We start from the raw sequence: 20,659 nt of genomic DNA, 5'->3' as shown, positions 1-20,659 counted from the left end.
CTGCAGCGGGACTGGAGAATCTCGGTCGCGAGCGAGGTCGGAGAATCCGGCCCAATTTCTTTAATGCGACTCCATAGATTTGAGCCCATGATCCACGGTGACATTCCCAGCTTGTTACTGAGTGGGTGCTGCATTATCCTTCACATGAAGTGTTAAAACCAGCGATGACCCAAAGTTCTTTACAGTCAATGAGGTGTAGGCACTGTCAGAATGCAGGAAGTGTAGCAGACAATTTGTGCACAGCAAGCTCCCACAAACAGAATGGATAATCTGCTTCGGTGATGCTGATTGAGGTATAACATCGGCCAAGAGGGCGGGAAGAACTGTCTAGTTCTTCGGAATAGTGTCCTCGAGATATTTCACATCTGGCTCAGAGGGCAAGCTGTGTCTCTGAGGGAAAAGCCTGCCCAGGATTGGTGCTCATAAATCTGTGAGGGGAAGGGAAGGGGGGGGGGGGGGGGGGGGGGGAGAGGGGGAAGGGAGGGGGGGGGGGGGGGAGAGGGGGAAGGGAAGGGGGGGGGGGGAGAGGGGGAAGGGAAGGGGGGGGGGGAGAGGGGGAAGGGAAGGGGGGGGGGAGGGGGAAGGGAAGGGGGGGGGGAGGGGGAAGGGAAGGGGGGAGGGAGGGAAAGGGGAGGGAGGGGGAGGAAAAGGGGAGGGGTGAAGGGAAGGGAGAGGGGGGAAGGGGGAGAGGGAGGAGGGGAAGAGAGGGGGAGGGGGAGGGGAAGGGGGGGAGGGGAAGGGAGGGTGTGAATTCTCTCTGACTCAGACACAAGAATGGAACTCACTGAGCCACACATTACACAGGAAACGCAGCACAGAAACAGGCCATTTCGTGTTTATGTCCACTTGAACTTCCTCCTATCTAAATCGACCATCATTACCCTCCGCTCCCTTCTCCCTCAGAGGTTTACCCGGCGTCTTCTTAAATACACCTACACCGTTCACTCTGATCACTCCCTGTGGCAGCGAGTTCCACATTCTCACCACTCCCTGGGGAATGACGTTCCTTCTGAATTCCCGATTGGATTTCTTGGTGACAATCTTACACTGACGGCCTCTGGTGCTGCTTTTCCCCACAAGAGGAAACATTCTCTATTCACTCCATCAAAACCTTCTCACTGACCTCTGTTAGGTCACCACTCAGCCTCCCAGAGGAAAAAGCCCCAGTCTGTCAACCCTGTGCTGATGTGTAAATCATGATGTGGAGATGCTGGCGTTGGATGCCGGCGAAGGAGCAGCGCACCGAAAGCTAATGGCATTTGCTACCAAATAAACCTGTTGGGAGTTTAACCTGGCGTTGTTAAAACTCTTACTGATATGTAAATCCACACATTTCCGGTATTGTCCATGTAAATCTTCTCTGCATCCTCTGCAGTGTCTCGACATCCTGTTTATAATATGGCGACCAGAACTCTGACCCACCCAAGATCCAATATAGGCTGAGTAAGTCTTGCTGACTTTACAATTCCATTCCTCGGACAATAAAACGGGGCGTTTGGTTAGATTCTTTTTGCAGGTCTCGCTAATCTGCAGCACAACATTTCCTGATTCGTGTTTTTGTTCTCCAAGATCCTTTTCTTCCTCCACCCCAGCTAGATTTCCACTTCTGAGTGATCTCCCTATTCCTCCTACCTCACATTTATCTGTGTCCAAATTCATTTGATGGTTATTTGCCCTTTGCAGGTGTATGAATGCCCTCCTGTAGTTAGCTGATGTCCTCCTCGGAACTGACTGTTATCCATTCTGTCCCCCAAACATTGGTGCCAGCCTCAAGTTTAGAAATTTGATGTCAATTAGGAACAGCAGTGGTGCCATCACTAATTCTTGTGGAATAACACATACAACCTCTCTGAACGACGAACATTTATTTGCACACAGTGTCTGGAAGCCAATAAGTAATTCATTTTGTACTGACTCCACATTCATTAATCTATTATGGGGCACCTTATCGAGAGCCTTTCGATGGTGATCTCAGACACCCGTTACCTCAGTGCCAGTAATCCCAGCATGAGGTATAAAATATCCACAAACCCTGCTAGACCTCACTCACATAGGGAGCTGGCCAGTCTAAGCGGTGTTCCACTCGATTGCGATAGCCACCCCTACCTGGTGAACCCAATCCAGGTTGCACTCTATCTTAGACTATGGCTCCATAAAATGAGGAACGGTTGAGGACTCTGGGTCTGTACTCGTTGGAGTTTAGAAGGATGAGGGGGAATCTTATTGAAACTTACAGGATGCTGCGAGGTCTAGATAGAGTGGATGTGGAGAGGATGTTTCCACTAGTAGGAAAAACTAGAACCAGAGTCAGGCTAAAGGGACGATCCTTTAAAACAAAGAGGAGGAGGAATTTCTTCAGCCAGAGAGTGGTGAATCTGTGGAACGTTTTGCCGCAGAAGGCAGTGGAGGCCAGGTCATTGAGTGTCTTTAAGACAGAGATAGATAGGTTCTTGATTAATAAGGGGATCAGGGGTTATGGGGAAAAGGCAGGAGAATGGGGATGAGAAAAATATCAGCCATGATTGAATGGCGGAGCAGACTCGATGGGCCGAGTGGCCTAGTTCAGCTCCTATGTCTTATGGTCTAAAATACCATATCTGCAGCTTAACGTGAGGTAGCCAAACCTTGCAAAGTTCACTCTACTCTCCAGAAGCCCTGTTGAAATTGGAATGACGCTGAATGACTAAGAATAGCCAGGGCAGACCTAAAGTTGTTGTCTCTCAAGTTCAATTCTTAACACATTAAGATTGACTGCCCTTTGTCCACTCCTGATCAAATGTTGCATAAATATTGATAAACTGCATCAGAACAAGTATTGTGATTAACGCAAAGCTACACAATACAAGGCAGAGAAGATATCCACAATATCAGATGTTTTCCCTGGGCAGGAAGTATAGAATCCCGACAGTGTAGGAGGAGGCCATTCGGCCCATCTAGTCTGCACTGACTCTCCGAAAGAGCATCTTACCCAGGCCCTATCCCCATGTAGTTACCCAGCTAATCCACCTAACCTGCACATCTTTGGACTGTGGGAGGAAACCCACGCAGACACGGGGAGAACGTGCAAACTCTACCAAGGCCGGAATTAAACTCGAGTCCCTGGCACTGAGAGGCAGCAGTGTTAACCACTGTGCCACCTTCTTGATATCGAGGGAAGTTGCTGTCATCACATGACCGGAATTCTGTTTGTATTTGGAGCAAGACAGTAACAAGGATCACGAGTGTCACCTGGCAGCATCAGATACCTGGACTACTGCCAACTGACCTCTTATTAACTTGTCTTACATTCTCCATAGTGTTGCTATTCTGGCAGCTCTGGGATAACTCCCACCTGCAAGTCAGAAAATTATGGGTCCAAGTTCCCATTTCAGAGATGTGAGCACAAAAGCCCAGGCTAGGGCTCCCAGTTGCGGTTAAGTTTATTTATTAGTGTTACAAGTAGGCTTACATTACCACTGCAATGAAGTTACTGTGAAAATCCCCGAGTCGCCACACTCCAGCGCCTGTTCAGGCACACTGAGGGAGAATTTAGCATGACCAATCCACCTAACCAGCACATCTTTCAGACTGTGGGAGGAAACCCACGCAGACACGGGGAGAACGTGCAGACTCCGCACAGACAGTGACCTCCAAGCCAGGAATTGAACCCGGTTCCCTGGCGCTGTGAGGCAGCAGTGCTAACCGGTGTGCCACTTGAGCACAAAAGTTGCAGTGTTGTGCGAGTGCCGCACTGTCAGAAGTGCCGTCTTGTGGGTGAGATCACCTGTCTTGTCCTCTTTGGCAGATGTGAAGGGTCCCACAACTGTACTTCTCCCCGGTGTCTTGGGGCCGATATTTGTCCCTCGATTAAACCCACAGTAAGAGATTATCTGGTGATTGTCACGTTGCAGGTTCCGTGATCTCACTCAAATCCAACAGCAACCGTTACACTTCAGAAAAAGTGCGTATTGGTTGTGAAGTGTTTGGGTTTCCACCACGAGAAATTAAGAGTAATATTTGGAGGGGGGGGGGGGGTAAGCTGTAATGTCCTGAAGGATGGATTTGATGGCGGGAGGCGGGATGGGGAATATCTTGAAATATATATTTGTGGGAGGGGTCACACTGAAAGGTCTGAACAGCACGGGTCAATTAGGTGTTGGAGGATGGGAGGTACATCCAATACAAGACTGATTTATTGACATGGGCTGGGGTGATGTTGTCCAGAATGTCCGTTGATGTTGGTTCAGACTCTGCATGTGTTACACAGGCAATTACCATCACCTTTCCAAAGGGAAGCAGCATTGCTGGAACATTGTCAGCCTCCATGATCACATGATACTGATGGAGTATTCATTGAAAGTCACATGACCATCTATGACTGGGAGGAGGCTCCCATTGGCCAAGCCAGTTCCACAACACCCAGATAAAGGGCTTTATCTAATTAATGTCTTTAAAGGCCTCAAAATAAAGTCAACCAATAGCCTTCAGTTAGATGACTAAACGGCCAAATCAGCGCAGGTTGGAGGATACCAGCTTCGTTATGAAGTCCTCTGTCCATCTGTCAACATCACTTTCTATCTTCCCGTGAGAGTTTAATTTAACTCAACACATTGGGCTAAAATCATTCGATAATCAGTACAGTAACGCAATAGGCCATTTGGCCCAACCGTTCCATGCTTCACTTCAGCCTCATCCCACCCTACTTCCTCTCACCCTATTGGCCTGTCCTTCTATTCCTTGCTCCCCCGTGTCCTTTAGCTGCTGCTCCAATGTGTCTGTGCTATTTGGGAAGTTGTTCCTAAATTCCCTGAATCACTGAGCAAGGCAAATTTTAAAATTTGAACTCATATCCCCAGAGTGTCCAAAGTCCAAAGATGTGCGGGTTAGGTTGATTGGCCAGGTTAAAAATTGCCCCTTAGAGTCCTGGGATGCGTAGATTAGAGGGATTAGTGGGTAAATATGTGGGGGTAGGGTCTGGGTGGAATTGTGGTCGGTGCAGACTCGATGGGCCGAATGGCCTCCTTCTGTACTGTAGGGTTTCTATGATTCTATGAGTGTTAGCCCCCGGGGCCTCTGGATTGCGAGGCCCGGGGCCTCTGGATTGCGAGGCCCGGGGCCTCTGGATTGCGAGGCCCGGGGCCTCTGGATTGCGAGGCCCGGGGCCTCTGGATTGCGAGCCCCGGGGCCTCTGGATTGCGAGCCCCGGGGCCTCTGGATTGCGAGCCCCGGGGCCTCTGGATTGCGAGCCCCGGGGCCTCTGGATTGCGAGCCCCGGGGCCTCTGGATTGCGAGCCCCGGGGCCTCTGGATTGCGAGCCCCGGGGCCTCTGGATTGCGAGCCCCGGGGCCTCTGGATCGCGAGCCCCAGGGCCTCTGGATTACTAATAAAAGCAAATTACTGCGGATCCTGGAATCTGAAACCAAAAGCCAAGGCTTTGATAAGGGGTCATCTTGACTCAAAACGTCAGCTCTTTTCTCCAGGGTGCTCTCACCCGAGTCACGGGTTCAAATCCCACACCAGAGACTTGAGCTAAAATCCAGGCTGACGCTGGAGTGCAGAAACTGTGGGAGTGCTGCACTGTTGGAAGCGCTGCACTGTTGGAAGCGCTATCTTGTGGAGATATTCAACCCTGTCTGTCCTCGCAGGTGCACTTTAAGGCTCTCACGGACATTATTTCGAAGAGGGGTGGGAGAGTTCTCCCTAATGCCCTGACTGATATTTATCCCTCAATGGGAATTTATCACAAGGCAGCTTGTGGGATCCTGTGCACATGTTGACTGCTGTATTTCTTAAGGTACAACAGTGACAATATTTCAGACATAATTCATTGGTTAAGTGCTTTGGGATGGCCCAGGCTTGTGAACGACTCTATAAATGCAATTTTTATCCTGCCTTGATTCATTGGAATGGTCCGAGATTAGCAGCCCAGTATATAATGGGCACTAATAGAATGGGCACTAATAGAATGGCACAGTTTGTAGACTATTTGCCTACAGTAAGTAAATATCGAGATATATTGCAACCTGTCTGCTTGTGACTAATTACCGACTAGACTTTTCAATTTTTAATTGGCTTGCTCAGTAACTGAATAAAAAACCAAACGCTTTATCTAAAACTGTGCAGAAAATCCATTGAAGCATCAAAGCAGTTTAAATGTCTGACTGCTTCCTACATTCCTCGCTAGTAAAGGTGTTCACTCTCTCCAGAATAACTCCCAATTCCTTGTCCGATCAATGGGGTAAAGGACTAACGATGGTGATGGAATACCCAGCGACTAGGAGCAAAGGGGATCAGCTCACTTTGGGTGATAGAGTCGTAGAGGTTTACAGCGTGGAAACAGGCCCTTCGGCCCAACTTGTCCATGCCGCCCTTTTTTCTTTAAACCCCTAAGCTAATCCCAATTGCCCGCATTTGGCCCATATCCCTCTATACCCACCTTACCCATGTAACTGAACGCTTTTTAAAAGACAAAATTGTACCCCCCTCTACTACTATCTCTGGCAGACACTCGTTCCAGACACTCACCACCCTCTGTGTGAAAAAATTGCCCTTCTGGACCCTTTTGTATCTCTCCCCTCTCACCTTAAACCTACGCCCTCTAGTTTTAGACTCCCCTACCTTTGGGAAAAGATGTTGACTATCTACCTCATCTATGCTGCTCATTATTTTATACACCTCTATAAGATCACCCCTCCGCCTCCTACATTCAGCCTCTCCTTATAACTCAAACCACCAAGTCCCGGTAGCATCCTAGTAAATCTTTTCTGCACTCTTTCTAGTTTAATAATATTCTTTCTATAATAGGGTGACCAGAATTGCACACAGTATTCCAAGTGTGGCCTTACCAATGTCTTGTACAACTTCAACAAGACGTCCCAACTCCTGTATTCAATGTTCTGACCGATGAAACCAAGCATGCCGAATGCTTTCTTCACCACTCTGTCCACCTGTGACTCCACTTTCAAGGAGCTATGAACATGTAACCCTAGATCTCTTTGTTCTGTAACTCTCCCCAGCGCCCTACCATTAACTGAGTAAGTCCTGCCCTGGTTCAATCTACCAAATTGCATCACCTCACATTTAGACGTGGACATTACAGCTGTGCACCAGCACATGGCCATTCAGGAACACCTGGCACTGCATCATTGCAGGAGTGCGATGGGAGTCAGGACGATAAAGATCTCTTGGGTTGACAGTGTGTGATGCGCTAAACACCGATCCAGACACACGATAGCACAGAGGGACGGACATGCTCCAGCCTCCATAAAAATCACCAAAAAGAAATCCTCTTCCCCAGTCCTTCCCTCAGTTGAACCTTTGACAGTTCAAAAACTCCCCCGCATCACCTAGCCTTAAAAGAAAATAGTTACCATTATATAAGGCTCTTCGTAATCTTCGGACATTCCAAAGCACTTTACAGCCAATGAAGTATTGTTGCAGTGTAGTCACTGGTGTAATGTGGGAAACGTCAATTTGCACACAGCAAGATCCCACAAACAGCAAGGAGCTAAATGACCAGACATTTTGTTTTGTGGTTGAGGTGGCACGGTGGCACAGTGGTTAGCACTGCTGCTTCACAGCGCCAGGGACCCGGGTTCGATTCCCGGCTTGGGTCACTGCCCGTGCAGAGTTTGCACGTTCTCCCCATGTCTGTGTGGGTTTCCTCCCACAGTCCACAAATGTGCTGGTTAGGTGGATTACCAGGGTGAATATGTGGGGTAATGGGGATAGGGTTGGTACAGGCACGATGGGCCGAATGGTCTGCTTCTGCACTGTCGGGATTCTATGGATTCCATGGAGGAATAAATACTCCGGCCCAGGTATGGTTCTTCTTTGATAAAGTGCCAGGGAACATCTTGCACTCAGCTGTGGAAGTCTGAATGTTCCCTTTATAATGGGAAGGAGATCAGAACTGCACAATGTGTGTAAGGGTCACCAGGAATATGTGACCCTTGGTGGCACAGTGGTTAGCACTGCTGCCTCACAGCGCCAGGGACCCGGGTTCGATTCCTGGCTTGGGTCACTGTCTGTGTGGAGTTTGCACATTCACCCCGTGTCTGCGTGGGTTTCCTCCGGTGCTCCAGTTTCCTCCCACAGTCCGAAAGACGTGCTGTCAGGGTGCATTGACCGGAACAGGCGCCGGAGTGTGGCGACTAGGGGAATTTCACAGTAACTTCATTGCAGCGTTAATGTAAGCCTTACTTGTGACACTAATAATGACTTTAACTGGGACCATGGCTCGCTATCCATCTTTCTTCTCCGTTGACCACTCGACCACCTTCTCCAATCCGCTGGAGAGCAGACACCCACATGTTGTTCTTCCCTCTTGTTCCACCAATAGCAATGCCACATGACTGTAATAATATCCAGCCTCGGCCAATCAGCAACACTGAATGTATCCCGTTGAACCCATAAAAGGACATGCTTCCCAACTCCCTGACCCCTTCCAGCAGTTTTTATAGAATATTACAGCACGGAATGAGGCCATTTGGCCCATCAAGTCACCACTGCCCTTTCAAAAAGCAATCTAATCTGTCCCACTATTTCGCCACATCCTTGAAATTCTTTCCCTTCAAGTATTCATCCAATTCCTTTTCAAAAGCCGCAGCTAAATCTGTTCCCAGTTCCCTTCCGGGCCGTGCATTCCACATCCAAACTAGTCGCTGGGTAAAGATTTCCACATTTCACCTCGAGTTCTTTCACCAATAACTTCAAATTTGTCCTCTCTGGTTCGTGATCTTTCAGCTCATACAGACAGTCTCACAGTGTCCAATCAACTCAGCCATCCTGATTTTAAGAATCTATCAATCTCCTCTTAGCCAAGCTGCACTACCTCAGTCGCTCCTGTCTCTCCCCATCCCCGTCTCCCTCCCCACCCGTCTCCCCCCATCCCTGTCTCTTTCCTTGTCTCCCCCCCATCCCCGTCTCCCCTCCCCATCCCCGTCTCCCCTCCCCATCCCCGTCTCCCCTCCCCATCCCCGTCTCCCTCCCCATCCCCATCTCTCCCCCTCCCTGTCTCCCTCCCCATCCCCGTCTCTCCCCCATCCATGTCTCCCTCCCCATCCCTGCCACCATTCTCAAAAAGTCTCTTCTGTACTTTCTCCAAAGCCTTCACATTAATTCTAAAGCGCAGTGCCCAGAATTGAACCCAATACTCCAGCTCCGACCAACCGTACGTTTTATAAAGCAAACAGACACAGAAGACCAAAAGACCATAAGACATAGGAGCAGAATTAGGCCACTCAGCCCATCGAGTCTGCTCCGCCATTCAATCATGGCTGATATTTTTCTCATCCCCACTCTCCCAAAGGATTTGACGACAGTCTTTGAGGCAGGGTGTTAATTATCACGTCAATTACATTGTTACGGCTAAGAGAAACAGGCGATGGGTATTAATTGTCTTTGAGCATGTATAATTTGGGGATGGCTGGGGCACTGGGCTGTGCGGGGGGAGAGCTGGTGAGACTGAACCAGTCAATCAATTCTCTCAATAAAGTTTTGGTTTCAGCTTCACCAACCAGCTTGGATTCCATGGTGAGGGTGGGATCAGGTGGTCTTGGACAAGGCAGAGGTGCAGAGATTTCAATGCAGCGAGGCAAGTGGACAAGGAGCTGACGGACACTCAGTGTTCATCAATAGAGAAGTAAAGGTTTTGTATGTGATGTAATTTTAATTTTGTTCCTTTTTTTTAATAAAAAGGTCCAGTTGGGAACTGCCCGATCTCAGAGAAGGAAACATATTAGCAATAAGTGACTCTGACGGAGTGAATTATCCCTGGTATGGTAACACCACAGAAACCCACACCATAGTGGGGCCCACCAAGAGGGAGGTCCGCTTTACCGTCAGCATGAACGACAACTTCTATCCCAGCGTCACATGGGCCGTTCCTGTCAGCAAGTCCAACATCCCCCAACTCACCAGTATCGAGAGAGACCAAAGTTTCACAACCTGGCTCGTGGCCGTCAATCAAGGGACAGGCGAGATCATCGTCCTGCAAACCGTCAAGTGGAGGATGAAGCTTCACATCGCCGTGGATCCCAAAGAAGTGCTGGGGAAGCGGGCCGTGCTGATGGAGCCCATAGAGCAAGAAAACCCCCTGATCCTCAGCAAGAATGAGCCCATTGTGCCCAACGCCCTGAGGAAACCCAACGCCAACGATGCCCAGGTGCTGATGTGGCGACCAAACGTTGGGGCCCCCGAGGTAGTTATCCCTCCAAAGGTCTGACAGCCACAGCAGTAGCTGGCGACGTTGGTGAGACACAACCCAGGACTCGGTTCCCAGACCAACACGGGTGCACTACTCATGCAAGAAATACAACAGCTCTACCTTGAACCGTAATGGTTGTTTGGGTGTGGGGAGGGGGACATCACTGTGCTGAAACCGGATTTGTTTGCTGAGCTAAAGGCCGTAGCACTGTGGGGATCATCTCATCTTAAAGACTTTTGGTTTTGCCTCCCGCTCCCAATGTCGAAGCATTGCACAACTCAAAGGAACTTTTGAATGTTGGTCGACACTGGAATACACTTGCACATGGACAACTTTTGCAACTTTTTTGTTTTAAAAAAAAACTATTTCCTAGCCATGCTGCCTTAAGTTAGTGAAAGCATCTCATTGCAAATGTTTGCCTTAAGAGAAAGGATCAAAGTATTTCACCCTGACTGTAGACTGAACGCTGTCACATTACAAGCTGCAATATATGACTGCAAACCAGCCTGCGCCATCTCCTGAACGTGATTTCTTTCATTCATTAACCCAAATAGTTTCATTATAGCTGGGGGGGGGAGGAAGGACCCAAAAATGTGCTCAGTGGGGAATGTAATCAATGAGTCCACTCACCAATAAAAGGTGACCATGTCCAGGGATTTCTAACAAATGGTTAATTCAGCCTAACCAAAGTCAACTTGAACAGTCCCGGGGAAAGACTTGGAAAAGGTTACACTTGACCACACACTAGACAGGTTGGACATGTCGATTATCACAGGGATGTGTGCGCGCCTGTGTATCCATATATTTTTACACTCCCCTCTCCACATCCCAATCCATACATGGAATTTACAGTACAGGAGCAGGCCATTCAGCCCCTCCAAGCCATGCTGTCTCTGCTCCTCAAAAGTCTCCTTCATTTCACATCATTGCATCTCTTCCTATTCCTTTCTCTCTCGTGCGTTTATCCAGCTTCTCCCTCCGATACTATTCGCCTCAACCACTCCCCGTGGGAGCCAGCTCCATATTTTAACCACTCTCTGGGTAAAGAGGGTTCTCCTGAATTTCTCATTGGATTTCTTAATGTTCCCCCGTGAGTGGAAACTTCTTCCCCGCTTCCATCTTCCCTTCCGAACCTCTTCAGAATTGTAAAGACCTCTATCAGGTCACCCCTCCAAGAAGAGTGTCTTCAGCGAGAAATCTTTAGCCAATACATGCCACAGATAATGTGACAGGTGCAAAAAGGGTTTTTTTTTGAGACATCAAAGTTAGCAACAGGTCAGTGGCAGGCAAGCCAGCCGGGGCATTTAGTTTGGAAATGGTGGAGTCCCCTGTAAGAGACTGTCGCTAATGACTCAATTCATCAAGTCCATGTCCCCTGTGCCACTCCCCTCTTGTTACACGCCGTGAATGAGAACAGTGTTAAGGGTTATCAGACCTGCGATGTTAATTATTGAATTGTGTGGCTGTAAAGTTTTTGCAATTGATCTGAAGCTTGTGGTTGCTGCCGTTACTTAGCACACTGCAGCACACACCGACACTTGAATCCAGAAAGGGTCTGTTTGCATCTGAAGCTGTGAAAAAAAGGGAGATAAATGCTCTATGAAAAAAGATAATGGAAAAAAAGTGAAAAATAAAAGTCTCTGAAGTCTCACGAATTGTCACCAATAATTTCACACAGATTGCAACAACGGAAACAGTTTTCCACAGCAGAAACTTCAGTTAAAGTTTAAAGTTTATTTATTAGTGTCACAAGTAAGGCTTACATTAACACCGCAATGAAGTTACTGTGAAAATCCCCTACTCGCCACACTCCGGTGCCTGTTCGGGTACACTGAGGGAGAATTCAGTATGGCCAATGCACCCCAACCAGCACGTCATTCAGACTGTGGGAGGAAACTGGAGCACCCGGAGGAAACCCACACAGACACGGAGAATTTCACAGAATTTTCATAGAATCCTACAGTACAGAATAAGGCCATTCAGCTCTTCAAGTCTGCACCAACCACAATCCCACCCAGGCCCTATTCCCGCAACCCCACGCATTCACCCTGCTAATCATCCCCCTGGTATTAAGGGTCAATTTAGCACAGCCAATGCACCTAACCCGCACATCTTTGGACTGTGGGAGGAAACCGGAGGAAACCCACGCAGACACGGGGAGAACGTGCAAACTCCACACAGACAGTGACCCGAGCCGGTAATCGAACCCGGGTCCCTGGTGCTGTGAGGCAGCAGTGCTAACCCACTGTGTCACCCTTTTATATAAACATGGTCCACGGACTCCACAAGACTGTAAAAAGGACAGGGAGTCTGTGAACCGGTACAGGCGGTGATTGTGTGGTATTGCCGCTGGCTGCACCCTCCACCCCAGGTCCCCGATGTTTAGGGGGACCCATTGTCTGCCTGTCTGCCCAAGTGACTTGTTAACTTGCTCTGGGAGAATTGTCCCCATCACAGACAATACACTGACCAGCCAGTGATCGTTTACTGTTCCCTTTGGTCCTTGGTGGTGAGTGTCTGGAACAAGCTGCCAGAGGTAGTAGTAGAGGCGGGTACAGTTTTGTCTTTTAAAAAGCATTTAGACAGTTACATGGGTACGATGGGTGTAGAGGGATATGGGCCAAACGCGGGCAATTGGGGCTAGCTTTGGGGTTTAAAAAAAGGGCGGCATGGACAAGTTGGGTCGAAGGGCCTGTTTCCATGCTGTAAACCTCTATGACTTGTAATGAATAAAGATGGAATATTTGCAATTCTCCAGCTTGGGCACCTGTCCTGTATCTGAGGAGGATTGGAATCCCTGTGGCCAGCACCTCTGCAATTCCCACTCTAACCTCCCACAGCTGCAGCTTCTAGAGTTCGCAGCGATTACTCTGAGTGAACAGAATTCACACTCAGTCGAAGGTGATGCTGAATGAGCCACAGCAGAGTTTAGATCTGGACAAATTGTTTATCCTGTGTGAGTAATAGTCTGCATCACAACAATTCTAAAACCAATTAACGCACTCGACTCAACCTTGAAAAGCTACGATTTCCAACAACCTCCCCTCTCGATATTACATACAATGTTGAATGGCCAATTTACAGACGGCAGTCACTGTAACGCACGCAGAGGACTGGGAAAGATAACCGCAATGTTGATCGAAAGCTCTGCTTTAATTAGAACTGGCAGCTTACTGAGCAAAATATAACATTGCAGAACAGTCATTCCCAACCTGCTGCCACGGGAGCAGCTAATTGATTTTGTCACGACAATCACAGCCAGGCTGCAGCCAGTCAGGTTTCACTTTCACCCCTGGGACAGAGGGTTAGAATAGAATAGAATCCCGACAGTGCAGAAGGAGACCATTCGGCCCATCGAGCCTGCACCGACACCAATCCCACCCAGGCCCTATCCTCATCACCCCACATATTTACCTCACTAATCTCTCTAACCTACGCATCCTGGGACACTAAGGGGCAATTTAGCACGGCCAATCCACCTATTCCGCACATCTTTGGACTGTGGGAGGAAACCGGAGCGCCCGGAGGAAACCCACGCAGACACGGGGAGAATGTGCAGACTCCGCACAGACAGTGACCCAAGCCGGGAATCGAACCCGGGTCTTCTGGAGCTGTGAGGCAGCAGTGCTAACCACTGTGCCCCCTGAGAGGTTGTGGATTCAAATCACAGATTTCAGCATGGAATCGAGGTTGATACTCCCAGTGCCGGGACTGGGGAGCGCCGGGTGGGGGAGGGAGTGGGCGTGGGGGGAGGGACAGGGGGGCGGAGTGGGGGAGGGGACGGAGGTGGAGGAACCGGGTGGGGGGAGGGGGGGCGGGGTGGGGGGAGCGGAGTGGGGGAGGGGGGGCGGAGTGGGGGAGGGGGGGCGGAGTGGGGGAGGGGGGGCGGAGTGGGGGAGGGGGGGCGGAGTGGGGGAGGGGGGGCGGAGTGGGGGAGGGGGGGCGGAGTGGGGGAGGGGGGGCGGAGTGGGGGAGGGGGGGCGGAGTGGGGGAGGGGGGGCGGAGTGGGGGAGGGGGGGCGGAGAGGGGGAGGGGGGGCGGAGAGGGGGAGGGGGGGCGGAGAGGGGGAGGGGGGGCGGAGAGGGGGAGGGGGCGGAGTGGGGGAGGGGGCGCGGAGTGGGGGAGGGGGGCGGAGTGGGGGAGGGGGGGCGGAGTGGGGGAGGGGGGGCGGAGTGGGGGAGGGGGGGCGGAGTGGGGCAGGGGGGCGGAGTGGGGCAGGGGGGCGGAGTGGGGCAGGGGGGCGGAGTGGGGCAGGGGGGCGGAGTGGGGCAGGGGGGCGGAGTGGGGCAGGGGGGCGGAGTGGGGCAGGGGGGCGGAGTGGGGCAGGGGGGCGGAGTGGGGCAGGGGGGCGGAGTGGGGCAGGGGGGCGGAGTGGGGCAGGGGGGCGGAGTGGGGCAGGGGGGCGGAGTGGGGCAGGGGGGCGGAGTGGGGCAGGGGGGCGGAGTGGGGCAGGGGGGCGGAGTGGGGCAGGGGGGCGGAGTGGGGCAGGGGGGCGGAGTGGGGCAGGGGGGCGGAGTGGGGCAGGGGGGCGGAGTGGGGCAGGGGGGCGGAGTGGGGCAGGGGGGCGGAGTGGGGCAGGGGGGCGGAGTGGGGCAGGGGGGCGGAGTGGGGCAGGGGGGCGGAGTGGGGCAGGGGGGCGGAGTGGGGCAGGGGGGCGGAGTGGGGCAGGGGGGCGGAGTGGGGCAGGGGGGCGGAGTGGGGCAGGGGGGCGGAGTGGGGCAGGGGGGCGGAGTGGGGCAGGGGGGCGGAGTGGGGCAGGGGGGCGGAGTGGGGCAGGGGGGCGGAGTGGGGCAGGGGGGCGGAGTGGGGCAGGGGGGCGGAGTGGGGCAGGGGGGCGGAGTGGGGCAGGGGGGCGGAGTGGGGCAGGGGGGCGGAGTGGGGCAGGGGGGCGGAGTGGGGCAGGGGGGCGGAGTGGGGCAGGGGGGCGGAGTGGGGCAGGGGGGCGGAGTGGGGCAGGGGGGCGGAGGGGGGGAGGGGGGCGGGGTAGCGAGGGGCACAACTGGAACTGGGAGGTGACAAGATGAAACATCCAACAAAGATTGAGCTGGAGTTGAGTTGGCCGCCTGAGTGATGTGGCTGAAAACATTGAGTGTGAGGGAGCAGAAAGTATTTGAGGGAAGTGGATGAGGATAAATATAACCGGGAGTGAAGGCGTGCCAGTTGCTGCAATATCTCTGTGTCTGCTGGGCCTTACTGACAGGCTTTGCTTAAAATGCTTCAAAGGCAGCCAGTGAAAGCCGGCGCTATTTTTATTTATTAGGTTCTAATTGTTATTAATTCGTTGAAATATCCGGAGCATTCTCTAACTGTCATCAAGTGGTGAAATATGTAGACAACGGTGACAGCATTCTGATATTGACAATGACAGTGTGGTCACAGGGATGTCACGTTGGAAATTCCACCCCCCCCCCACACCCACCCATTCCCCCCCCACCCATTCCCCCCCCCCCCCACTCCACCCCCCACCCCCCCAACTGAAAGCAAGGGCGTGTCCCTGAGTCAGCTCTATACAGAGATCCATTTCCAAAGAGATGGCAAGTACGTGTTGGTGAAGGGATTCACAATTGACACCTCGGTGTGAGGGAAGAGGGTTTCTGGGTAACACTGCGGTGTTGGGTTTTGCGAGCACGGACTGGTCAAGTATGGTCAATACTCGGCCTACTTCGAACAGCCGAAGGAACATGCTGTTTGATCCAAAATGGTTATCGTTAGATGTGATTCCGCGATTGGGCAGCACTTTCTGAACAATCCTGAGTGTGTTGGTCGCTAAATTAACAATTTTGGATCATCAGTTGAGCTTGTTACGTGCCTCATTTCTGCTTGCTGGGAGCGGCACACATTCACATGGAGGGACCCACAAAAGGAACCTGTTCCAGCTTTGCATCCATTTTGAATTACCCAGGAGCCAATTGTTCCCGATTGCTTTCTCTATGGCAACACCGTAGCCAATCAGTTGACTTCCCAACTGCCTTTAGTATAGATCAAGTTTGACTGATCATCTTAAATTGATTGAGAGTGGAGTAATTAACACACTCAGGATTGTTCAGAAAGTGCTGCCCAAACACGGAATCACATCTAACAATAGATCTTCAAATCGAACAGCAGGTTGCAAGCATTTTGAAATTTGGAATTCTTGCATTTGTCCTCATGAGTGCGAGATGAGAAGTTTCAGCTACATGTCTCTCTTTTCAGTGACATTCAAGTTCTGTACTGCCAAGAATTGTTTGCATTCATCCTCACTGGGGACTTCCTTGCCAAATGGGCGGCACGGTAGAGCAGTGGTTAGCACTGCTGCTTCACAGCTCCAGGGTCCCAATTCGATTCCCGGCTCGGGTCACTGTCTGTGTGGAGTTTGCACATTCTCCACGTGTCTGCGTGGGTTTCCTCCGGGTGCTCCGGTTTCCTCCCACAGTCCAAAGATGTGCGGGTTAGGTTGATTGGCCAGGTTAAAAATTGCCCCTTAGAATCCTGAGATCCGTACGTTAGCGGGTTAATATGTGGGGGTAGGACCTGGGTGGGATTGTGGTCGGTGCAGACTCGATGGGCCGAATGGCCTCCTTCTGCACTGTAGGGTTTCTATGATTTCTATGAAATAATTTCATTTACTGCACAAGACAACCGTGTCTGACTGAGGCTGGGAAAATTGGAGCCACTTTGTGAACATTGTTGCCCATCGACCAGGAAACTGGCCCAAGCTCCCGAAAGGACAGCTCTAATCACAGGAGGTGTAACATAAACCCCTCTACCTCCTCCCTCCACAACACCCAAGGCTCGAAACACCCCTTAGCAGGTGAAGCAGCAACACTTTCACTTTAGTCCACTGTATCCACTGCTCACAGCATGGTCTCCTGGGGAGACCAAACGCAGACTGGGTGGGCGCTTCACAGAACCACTCTGCTCAGTCCGCAAGCAATGACCTTGACCTTCCTGTCACTTTCCACTTCAATTCACCACCTTGCGCTCATGCCTGTTCTCGGCCTCCTACAAAGCTCCAGAGAAGCCCAACACTAACAGGAGCAACAACACTTCATCTTCCGATAAGACCATAAGACACAGAAGCAGAATGAGGCCACTCGGCCCATCGACTCTGCTCCGCCATTCAATCATGGCTGATATTTTTCTCATCCCCATTCTCCTGCCTTTTACCCATAACCCCTGATCCCCTTATTAATCAAGAACCTATCTATCTCTGTCTTAAAGACACTCAATGACCTGGCCTCCACAGCCTTCTGAGGCAAAGAGTTCCACAGATTCACCACTCTCTGGCTGAAGAAATTCCTCCTCATCTCTGTTTTAAAGGATCGTCCCTTTAGCCTGAGGTTGTGCCCTCTGGTTCTAGTTTTTCCTACTAGTGGAAACATCCTCTCCATGTCCACTCTATCCAGGCCTCACAGTATCCTGTAAGTTTCAATAAGATCCCCCCTCATCCTTCTAAACTCCAATGAGTACAGACCCAGAGATCTCAACTGTTCCTCATACGATGAGGCACTTGACAGGCCCCTGGATGTAACATTGAGTTCAACAACTTCAGACCATGAGCTCTGTCCTCCATTTTGATTTCCAACCCCTGTGATCTCACCCAGCCCGAGTGCCAGTCTACATCTAGTCCTCACGTTGTAGCTTTCAGAAAACGCTGACAACCTTTCTGCTATTAACACATTCTTCGATTTTGTGTGCAGGCAGTGTTTTGGTCTTTAGTAGCACCATTACCACACCCTTTGTCTTGTATTCCACGACATGTCCCCTCCCTCCTTTTCAGAGTCATAGAGGTTTACAGCATATTAACAGCCCTTCGGCCCAACATGTCCATGCCGCCCCTTTTTTAAACCCATAAACTAGTTCCAATTGCCTGCATTTGGCCCATATCCCTCTATACCCACCGTACGCATTTAACTGTCTAAATGCTTTTTAAAGGACAAAATTGTACCCGCTTCTACTACTACCTCTGGCAGCTCATTCCAGACACCACCCTGTGTGTGAAAAAATAGCCCCTCTGGACCCTTTTGTATCTCTCCCCTCTCACCTTAAACCTATGCCCTCTAGTTTTAGACTCCCCTACCTTTGGGAAAAGATATTGACTATCTAGCTGATCTACGCCCCTCATTATTTTATAGACCTCTATAAGATCACCCCTCAGCCTCCTACGCTCCAGAGAAAAAAGTCCCAGTCTATCCAGCCTCTCTTTATAACTCAAACCATCAAGTCCCGGTAGCATCCTAGTAAATCATTTCTGCACTCTTTCTAGTTTAACATCCTTTCTATAATAGGGTGACCCATCAAATTTCCATCTCTCTCCAGTTCTGATCAAGTGTCATATTAGACTCAAGATGTTGGCTCTGTTTCTCAGATGCTGTCAGACCTGCAGAGTTTTTCTAGCATTTTCTGCTTTTATTTCAGATTTCCAGCATCTGCAGTATTTTGTTTTTATTTTGGGGTCAGACCCATGTTGCGGGTCAAAGGATAGTGTGATAACATATGAATCAGAAGCAGTAGGCCATTCGGCCCCTCAAGCCTGCTATGCCATTTGATAAGATCCTAGTTAATCTGATCATGGAGTCAACTCCATGCTCGGTCTATTCCGATAAGCTTTGACTCTGCTTTAAGTTTAAGTTTATTTCTTAGTGTCACAAGTAAGGTTTACATTAACACTGCAATGAAGTTACTGTGAAAATCCCCTAATTGCCACACTCTGGCACCCGTTCGGGTACACTGAGGAAGAATTTAGCACGGCCAATGCACCCTAACCAGCACATCTTTCAGACTGTGGGAGGAAACCGGAGCAGCCGAAGGAAACCCACGCAGACACTGGGAGAACGTACAGACTCCACACAGACAGTGACCCAAGCCGGGAATCGAACCCGGGTCCCCGGCGCTGTGAGACTCCAAATATTCAAACACTCTGCTCACCATTGTGCAATACTTGTTAGTCATGAATCTGTCTACCTCTGCCTTCAAAATATTCAATGACCTTGCCTTCACCCATCTCCAGGGAGGAATTCCAAAGACTTGTGACCTTCAGAGAGAAAAAAATTCTCCCCATCTGTGTCTTAAAAGGGAGACCCCTTATTTTTAAACGGTGTCCCCTAGTTCCAGTCTCTCCGACAAGGGGAAACATCCTCCCAGCATCCAACCTGTCAAGTCCCCTCAGGATCTCAGATGTTTCAATAAGGTCACCTCTCAATCTATTAAACACAAACAGGTACTGTCCCAGCCTGCAGCCCTCTCTGTCACCCATACAAGCTACAAGAATCTCAAAGCTGTTGGAACATTGCAAAGACTGAGGCTCCTCTGCCTCAAGCTTCCGGGTCCCGTTACCCTCCTCACTCACAGTCGCAGCCTCCTGTCCCTGACCATATCAGAAGACCCGATCCTATGGGGTGTGATCGCAAAGCAGCTGTGCCCCCCAGCCTCTGTTCTTATATTTATCAAACCTGTCTTAAACTAAACTAACATGCACCAAGATCATACAAACATATGAACAAGGAGCAGGAGTAGGCCATTTGGCCCCTCAAGCCTGCTCCACCATCCAATAAAATCATGGCTGATTTGATAGTAACCTCAAGTCAGCATCCCGCTTACCCTTCAATAACCTATCACCCCCTTGCTTATCAAGATGTGGTGATGTCGGTGTTGGACTGGGATGGGCACAGTAAGAAGTCTCACAACCTGGTGCTTAATCAAGAATCTGCCTTAAAAATATTCAGACTCTGCTTCCAGCGTCTTTTCAGGAAAAGGGTTCCAGAGACTCACGACTGAGTGAAAACATTTTGCTCTATCTCCAGATTAAATTGGAGATCCCTTATTTTTAAACAGTGACCCCCTAGTTCTAGATTCTCCAACGCGAGAGAACATCCTCTCCACATCCATCCTGTCAACTCCCCTCAGGGTCTTAAAGGCTTCGATAAAAAAGTTGCCTCTTACTCTTCTAAACTCCAACGGATACAAGTCTAACCTTCCAACCTTTCCTCATTGGATAACTCAACCTTTCCTCAGAAGATAACTCAACCTTTCCTGATAAGATAGCTGACACTTTCCTGGTGTTAGTCTGGTGAACTTTCTCTGAATTTCTTCCAACACATTTCCATATTTTCTTAATTAAGTAGACCAATCTGTCTACAATCCTCCAGACGTGGTCTCGCCAGTGCCTTGTACAAGTGAAGCATAATCTCCCTGTATTTGTATTCAACTCCCTTCACAATAAACGATAATATTCTATGAGCTCTCCTAATTACTTGCATTAAAACATAGATCAACATTGAAAGTTAAGGAGAGTCTGGGGAAAGCAGCAGATGATAAAATGACACATCGTAATTCTTGTATGGGTGGCACAGCGGGTTAGCACTGCTGCCTCACAGGGCCAGGGACCCGGGTTTGATTCGTGAAGTTCTGAAAGGAGAGACGGAAATTCAGCATTCTCTTTTATAGAAGTTAAAGCTAAAGTTTAAAGTTTATTTATTAGTGTCACAAGTAGGC

At 50.3% G+C, this 20,659-nt stretch overlaps 2 protein-coding genes and 1 long non-coding RNA gene across 4 annotated transcripts in view; 2 read left to right on the top strand and 1 right to left on the bottom strand.

Moving 5' to 3' along the window:
• The window catches only part of nup214 (nucleoporin 214), a 211,644-nt gene that overhangs the window by 11,768 nt on the left and 179,217 nt on the right, over positions 1–20,659 (bottom strand). The gene's annotated exons all lie outside the window — the stretch shown is intronic.
• LOC144502391 (uncharacterized) overlaps positions 1–20,659 on the top strand; it is a 680,705-nt gene that overhangs the window by 589,942 nt on the left and 70,104 nt on the right. The window lies entirely within an intron of this gene.
• On the top strand, positions 9,627–11,837 carry fam78ab (family with sequence similarity 78 member Ab). Its single transcript, XM_078226253.1, has one exon. It carries the CDS (start codon positions 9,827–9,829, stop codon positions 10,202–10,204), a length of 378 nt encoding a protein of 125 aa, XP_078082379.1. The 5' UTR covers positions 9,627–9,826; the 3' UTR covers positions 10,205–11,837.

The sequence above is a fragment of the Mustelus asterias genome, chromosome 13 (genome assembly GCF_964213995.1).
Source record: "Mustelus asterias chromosome 13, sMusAst1.hap1.1, whole genome shotgun sequence".
In the NCBI taxonomy this organism is placed as follows: Eukaryota; Metazoa; Chordata; class Chondrichthyes; order Carcharhiniformes; family Triakidae; genus Mustelus; species Mustelus asterias.
The sequence above is the reverse complement of the archived record's forward strand: the minus strand, read 5'-3'. Positions and strand labels throughout refer to the sequence as shown.

What these genes read in the sequence shown, in the direction of transcription:
- fam78ab (XM_078226253.1), top strand. Translation starts at nt 9,827, where the DNA reads ATGAACGACAACTTCTATCCCAGCGTCACATGGGCCGTTCCTGTCAGC.